Here is a 7,684-nt window from a genome sequence, read left to right as displayed (position 1 = left end):
TAACTGGTACTTATTTCATCAACCCCGAAAGGATGAAAGGCAAAGTTGACAAAAGGTGCAAGGCTCTCGCGATTCACCCTATCCATACTCTCATCTGTACCTTTGAACTTACGTAAGCAGTTCTTTAAGGATGGTGGACACTTAAACAGTCGCCTTCATTTCCAGTCTTCTGTAAGAACTTATCTGGCCTTGGGGAAATATTACGTTACTTGGAAACAGGTGAGGGTTGGCAATAGGAAAAGCATCCTACCAAAGAAAATCTGCCTCAGTGAATTCCATCAGAATTTTAACATCCATTGTTCCATGCTTGCATGGAAGTGTACTGTAAAACAAGGCGGCGAGTTGGTAGAATAGTTAGCATGCCAGGCAGAATGCTTAGCGGCATTTCGTCCATCCTTACGCTTTGAGTTCAAATTCTGCCACGGTCAACTTTGCTTTTCATCCTAGTTCTTTAGGTTGTTAGTTCAAATCCTGCAGAGGACAATTTCGGAATTGATAAAATAAAATACCAGTGAAATCCAGGAGTCGATTTTTATCGACGAACCATCTCGCTACAAATTTGTAGCTTCGTTAGAATAGATAACTATTATTATTGTCTATGGTGGAATCGGTAAAACGATGGACAAAACACTTTGTAGTATTTAGTTATGTCATTTTACGTTCTGTGTTCAAATCCCGCTGGGGACGACTGTAATTTACATGCTTCCAGGATCCACAAAATGAAGTACCTGTTAAGTGCTGGAATCGATCTGATCAACCACCCACCTCATAATTGGCAGAAACTGTTGTTAGTGAGCGTTGCATTGTTGTGGCCTTTTAGTGACGTACCTTTACGGACTAAATTCAAATCTCGTCGAGATAAACTTTGCTTTTTAGTATTAGACGATAGGTAAAACAAAGTAGTTATTTTTGTTTTTAACTATTAAGTCGGCTGTAATATAAAATTTAATTTCCAAGATACCCGACTACATTATCGAATGTATTTTCTTTAAGAAATTAGAATGTAATTCGAAGGTGATTTGGTTGTAATTTCTAGCAGGTCGAATTATTACTTAGAAAATCCAGCACTTCACTCGTTGACTGTGGTCTATGTAATAAATAATCAACTATGCCAAAATATGCAGCCTTATGCAAGAAATCATTATCAGTAAAATGCGGTCAGATGTACCTCCTTTGGCAGAAACACAAAACAAACGAAATGTTAAATTCCACCCTGTCTAAAAAAAAAAAAAAAAATCAAAACGACAAACTGCTATAGCTACACATTCGTGCAACCCTAATGGTGAACTAGTATCGTCAGCGGTGGAAAATACTTGGCCCATATATTTACAGCAAAAACAAATTTTCAATAAGAACAAGAACTTAGCAACTATTTACTATCATTGCCACTAACTACTATATAGAGAAAAGGGACGCTAGAAATAGCAGCCGAATAGTTCTTGCATTATACCCTCGTGTTTTTTTTTCTTCTTTTTGTTAAATACACACACACACATAGCCCAGGGTATTTCTTTACCATTATATGCGTCTTGTAAAACGAGTGAAGTGATAAAACTTTGCCGGAAAAGGTAAATTAAAGTATTGGACCGAAAATTCTTTCACAAAAGGAAACGACAATTTGCCATTTTCTTTCTCCATGAGGTAGTAATAACTAACTATTCCAAAAGTCTGCAGATTAGAGTTTTCACTTGCTTCACAAAACGGGGGTGGGAATATAGCAAAAATTCATCTTGACCAGGACTACATCATCTTGTGTTCCTCGTTAAAAACAATGATCACGGTTGGAACGGCTTTGACTATAAGTCTGCTCGATGAGGGACGATCTAAGCTAAACTACTTCCACCACAACTCTAACACAGAACTGTTATTTCGAAAGCTACAATACTGATTAGCAGGCAATATAAACGAAATATCACTGAATCAGTATGTGTAAGTATGTAGTGAGAATAAGGCACCAGAACAAATGAGTAAACAAGAGAAACTCGAAGCAATAGCGAACGAATTAAATAAACTGTATATGCATTGAGTACTTTTTCTGTGTTTACAAGTAGACAGCAAGTATCTAAACACACACACACACACACACATATTATTCGTATACACGTCTCCCTAATATTTTGACAGTTACTATCCACGTAAGTAGCAACCAATGCGATGACTAAACAATTTTTACGATAACGATGATTTTGTTGGTACTCTGACACACAAATTATTATTGTCTCAAATCAACAATTATAAAATTAAGAAGAATGGACCTACATAAGACCCAAAAATGTGTATCCGTTGACTGTGCAAATGTTTTAACTATAGTAGTTCTGAGTAGATAATTTCTGTGTAGACATGAATTATTCGGAGGATAAAACATGTTTAAAAACGTTATTAAGAACGCCTGTAATACATGTAATAACTGGAAATGTATATTGAGATACAATATAATAAAGGCCCTGCTGAATGGACATTAATTTTATCGAAATTAGAAACAAACTGAAGACAGCTTAAAAAATGTTACTAACCTGAGCCATATTGGTTGTTTATATTCATATAATCGTGTTCGTTGAATCACCGGGTAGTAGTAATAGTAGTAGAATATAGGAATAAAGGAATAAGTTACAGTGTTCGTATATTTTGTTATTCCGACCTATTTATTTTTGGGCGACGTGATGGGATGGTTTGTTTAACCCCAAATCGGCAGTTTTTTGTTTTGTTTCGGATTAGTCTGATGGAAGGGGCTGTGCTTGTTACCTTCGCAAGCTAAGTCGACAGTTTCAAGGAAAAACCATGTGCAGGGTAAGAGACATTCCAGTGTATCGACGTTCTGGGACAAAGATTAGCTATTGTAATTAGTATCCAAGTGGAGGAGATACGAGTGAGGCGAAAGTGACTGAGTTGACACGAGATCATTCAGCAGAAATTTTGTAAAGCAGAATATTATTGCTTTTGTCTGGCCTGGTGAGAATGGCAATACTCTCGAAAACTGGCGCAGTTTCCTTTTCGAAGGGAGCGCCTTAGATATTCACAAGCCCTTCATTGGTGCTCTGGGCCTCGGACCGATGTACGGACTGAGTCACCCTCTGTATTATAGTACAGTCAATTAATAGGTTCTTACACTTTTTCGCCTACGTTACGTTTCGGCCAATTGTTATTGTCCATAATTGAACCTTTAAAGTGCATTATGATGTTATAAAACAATGGCTTCTTATGGGCTGCTATTTTCCCCACTTCTCGCGAATGGAGAATTTATTCCGACTGAATGGTAAGCTTTTAGTTCTACCACAAAGTTGTGAGGTGAAGGAGTCACTGTAGTAGCGGTAAAAAAGCTGGAGAGAAGACAGAACACATCTGTGGGTTAGAAGTTTAAGTGTGTTGGTACCATGATTGAGAAAAGCAAAGCGTCCTAGTCGTGATCATCCCATCATTTTTTAAGACATGATTTATCTAGGACTCTTTGGTTTTAAGGGAGAAATGTGATTTGAAGGCGATCAGGCCAAACGATCGCGTAAAGGCTCCTTCGTTGGTTCGGGTTCTCAGTAGATTGGTAGTGTTACCCAGATAGCACTGTTTTCACGTGAATTTTCAATGCTAGTAGGAAAGGTATGAACTGAACATTTTTGCTTACTTAATGCCTATAAAACAACATGCTTAAGATACAAAAGTAAAATAGTTAATCCGAGTCGATCCATTCCAAAAGGTTCACTTTAAATACTTGAGAAAGGTATGAACATACATTCTTGCATCCCTTCCCTTGCAGATGACGTATGTGAGATTTGGATTTCTCACTTTATTTTTTCTATTTAATGTAATCAGTAAACGAAATTATTACTTTTTGAGCATCTCTCCACAAGGCTCTAGTAAAATCAAAACTATTTTTTTTCAAGCTATGTAGAATGCGATAAGTTGAGCAGATCATTTGATCTACTGTATTAAGACACCCCTCGATGGGCGACTAGGGAAGTGGAAATCAGGACATAGCGTCTTTCCAAGAATGAATGAAATGAGATATGTCTTCAACTAAGAATCGAAACAGCATTGAAGACTATTCGGCTACACTTTTTACGTCACATCAAGTACTAAAACTTTACAATCTTTGATGATCTCTCACAGCGGTTCCATATCTATGAATAAAACCGCATCTCACAGAGTAACCTCCCTCTATAGAGTTAGGAATTAGACGTTGGCCTACGAAACTCAAGTAAAAGCTGCAATGTAATACAGTACATATAAATGACACATTGCTGAATTTATACACGCAAACATTGTAGGCCACATCAAAATGAAGACCATCCAACTCATTTGACAAAGATTAATTCACAATACACTTCAGCGTGTAGTTTACAAATGTGTAGTTTCCTGCTTTTTCTGGGGTTTTTTCCCCCCACTGCTATCACAATAATTACACCTCTTCTAACTTTCGTATGCGTACATACATACATACTAGCTGGTGTACCGATAATTCCCGGGGGTAAAGATGTTCTATTGAAACGCCTTATTACTCTGATATAAGAATGCAATTTCGTTATAACTGCCACAAAAGGTGTATTTTCCGTCACGAAAACATACAAAAACTGTCAGTTGGAGCAGGGAGAGATTGTTGGAGGTTGGCGAGAGAGGTTGTCGGAGATTGGCGAGAGAGGTCGTCGGAAGTTGTCGACAGAAGTTTTCCGAGGTTGGCGGGAGAGGTTGTTGGAGGTTGGCGAGAGAGGTTGTCGGGGAAAGAGGCACCTTTGTTCCAAAATTTCGTGATACACAATGTTTTTGGTTTTACCGTTGGGTGCATAGATGAATAAATTTTCCGGATTTCCAACTCTAGAGCATCCGACATAGAGCTGTCCGTGAGAAAAAGCAGGTTCTGCAAGATTAAGGCCTACCACTTCCAATATCTGACCATTGCTTTGTTGATGCTCTTTGCAAAGCTTAATCTCAGTGGGAATTGTAGCCTTTTGAAATCAATTTGTATGCTGGAAGGAATGAGAGGAATCTTTAGAATGAAAACATCTTCACCACTTGCTTTCCCAGTCAGTATTGTTGCCTCCAACATTGTCTGCATCAACTTTTTGCATTTGCCATTGCATAATTTTAGAGGATCAAGGTTAGGGTTAGGGTTAGGCTCCAACCTTTAGATGCAATTCATGCAGTGGTAGACCTGAAGGTACAAGGCTATTGAGGAATTCAACAGGGTAATGAACAGCATCATTGGTGTGGAACACAGTATCAGTTGACTTGTATGTTCGACGATCGCCAGGCATTTGTTCCAGAAGGTGATTGTTTACGCCATCTACTGCGATATTTTTTGGCGCCAAAATTGCACGTTTTCTCAGCCAACAATGATCTTTGAATTGTGTGTTCAGATTAGGGAAAACTCTCGCCAATAGTTCATGTATATTTGACACCAAATTGCCATGGATTTCACCCGGTTGTCTAGGTCATTGAATGCCTCGTTGAAAATAGCCTCGTTGTATTCGACAGTTTCCAATGGGTTCTGTCTTTGAATTCTGTGTAGTATATCCTCTGACATGCTTTCTCTGTAATCCTCCCAAAACTTTACAGGATCACCCAAGGCACATGTCATAAGCACGATGGAGAATAATTGGCATAGTTGAGTTGAAATTTTGGCGACAGAGGCCTCGTCGAGTGTTTGGTGCCAGTGAGTATCATCTTCAAGTAGTTCATGTTTGGCACAGGCCACCCTAAAGGTTGGACAGAGCTCTCTATTAAACATTCGCAGATCTTGATAACATGTGGGACCTCGGACAGTGTGTAGGAGGAGACGTAAAAAGAAGCACTCTTGTTGATTTGGATGGACTATGTAAACTCACTCAATAGCATTGCTTTGAAATATCTCTTCTGCCTTATAGGCGATAACTGGAGTTCGATTTATACGTTTTACCCATTTTTTTCGTTACCAGGTGTAACAGACAGGTACTTCAACATAAAGCAGGGATCGGGCAAAATTGTCTGTTTTGCATAGGTCGAAGAAAGCTGTAAGAGTTGTTTTTGGGGGCTGTTGAAATTTCTGTTGAGCATTATCTTCCGTGAAATAGACACGCTCTCCGCTTTCAAGATGAACAGCTAGATTCACAACCGTTGGATACCGTCTGTGAAGTGGAAATTCAAATATACGCCAAATCGCCTCATTTGATGATATGTATCTTTCCAGTAGATAACGTCTTATTTCATTTGTTTGCTGTTCATCCACATTGATTCCAAAAACTGCCATATCGGACCCCTTGTTGATGTATTTGCAGATGTATTTTATGCTCTTAACAGAATTACATGATTCGACGCTGATGTGTGCCTCAAACATTTTCGATAGGAGTTTGTTGAATGGCACAATCCATCTGTTGTCAACTTCAACCTCTTGCTGGTGTGTCTTCAGTGTTGCAGTATAACGGCCATGTTCAGGTTTGCTCCGCCTGTAGAGTGGATAACCGTCATGTCCAGTTCGTGTTTCTTGAACGAATGGTCTGGGGAACCTTTTGGTGCATATATTATTCCCCATGCAAGGAGACGAAGGGTTAAAGCTTCCACAGGGCCCGTGAATTATGTGTTTCTTCACAATGTTGTAGAGCTGAGCGTCTTGCTCTGGGTTTGGGAACTCTGCAAGTCAATGTGGTGTGGAAGTTTGGTTTTATTTTTAAAGAATCTTAAGCATTGAAAGTGCGAGTTCATTGTACTAGGACAAACTTATGAAATACGTTGTGGAATGAAAAATGTATGCACTATCATCGTAAAATTTGAACTTGAAAAAAGTAGAATTATCGGAGTTATGGGCATTCATAGTGTAATGAAATTTAATTGTGAAAACCCTGCATGCATTGGCAGCATTTAGTTATTTGAAGATGTTGAAAAAAATGTCTATTAATGCAATGTGTCAATTAATTACAGCAATATGTATATAACTGTTTAGATATTGAATTAGAATAGACGAAGAATAATTGTTTTATTTTGTAAATATGAAACATAATGAATCAGAGAATTACTTGAGATCGCCGTTGTTGCATTAGCTTGTGAAGTAGAAGCACCCAGTCGTACTCTTACACGTCGTGGCATTCTAAAGGCTAATTTATTAAAGGTAATATATGAATGTAGTATACATATATAGAAATATATGAATGAAGTGTTATAATAAAGTACAATAATGACGTTCACACTGACTGGTGGTCGCTCGCAGTAACTGCTTTTAGCTTACGGAGTTCTTGTTTTTATAACTATCAAAAAGCAGCCAGAAGGATAGACATATTGTTGAGAACAAATGATTTCGTTGGAGGTCTGCTGTCTCAATTCTAGCCCCCGGTGGCCTAGAAGAGATTAGAAGGGTCAAGTGGCAAAGACATTATTCTGCTTAGCGGAGGCATCTGGGAAATGTATAACTGCTGTCATTCATAGAAAACCTATTCTTTTACCATGAGAAAAGTGTTAAGTTAAATTTGGCAATCGAAGATCGATTCCACGCTATGCTTGCATGAAGCCACTACAAATATGTTGTGGAAAAAAATTTATCTACTGTCATGGACAAAGTGTAACTGTAAAAATGCAGAATTATCGGAGTAATGGGCATTCAAAAAAGTATGTATGTGTAGAAATTAATGAATGAGGTGTTTAAGGTTTAAGATTCAAATTAAGGAAGTGCAATAATAATATTTAACAGTTCAAAACTGTTTGTAGTGAAATGCAGAATCAGGTCGGC

At 38.1% G+C, this 7,684-nt stretch overlaps 2 protein-coding genes across 2 annotated transcripts in view; both read right to left on the bottom strand.

Moving 5' to 3' along the window:
* Positions 1-3,057, bottom strand: part of LOC106874986 (protein FAM177B) — a 37,088-nt gene extending 34,031 nt beyond the window's left edge. The window contains exon 1 of the mRNA XM_052968354.1: positions 2,514-3,057. Within this exon, the coding sequence (XP_052824314.1) occupies positions 2,514-2,522 (9 nt within the window). The 5' untranslated portion in view covers positions 2,523-3,057. The remainder of the gene's footprint in view (positions 1-2,513) is intronic.
* A 2,839-nt stretch (positions 3,058-5,896) lies between these two features.
* Positions 5,897-7,047, bottom strand: LOC106880523 (uncharacterized). Its single transcript, XM_014930499.1, has 2 exons — positions 6,978-7,047; positions 5,897-6,594 (listed from the first exon to the last, which is right to left on the bottom strand). Exons 1-2 carry the CDS (start codon positions 7,045-7,047, stop codon positions 5,897-5,899), a joined length of 768 nt encoding a protein of 255 aa, XP_014785985.1.
* Between the last annotated feature and the right edge of the window lie 637 nt (positions 7,048-7,684).

Source organism: Octopus bimaculoides, chromosome 5, assembly GCF_001194135.2.
Source record: "Octopus bimaculoides isolate UCB-OBI-ISO-001 chromosome 5, ASM119413v2, whole genome shotgun sequence".
Taxonomy (NCBI): domain Eukaryota; kingdom Metazoa; phylum Mollusca; class Cephalopoda; order Octopoda; family Octopodidae; genus Octopus; species Octopus bimaculoides.
The sequence above is the reverse complement of the archived record's forward strand: the minus strand, read 5'-3'. Positions and strand labels throughout refer to the sequence as shown.

What these genes read in the sequence shown, in the direction of transcription:
- LOC106880523 (XM_014930499.1), bottom strand. Translation starts at nt 7,047, where the DNA reads ATGCCACGACGTGTAAGAGTACGACTGGGTGCTTCTACTTCACAAGCT. An exon ending in TGCAACAACGGCGATCTCAA is followed by an intron (nt 6,595 to 6,977) that starts GTAATTCTCTGA and finishes ATTGACTTGCAG; the next exon opens with AGTTCCCAAACCCAGAGCAA.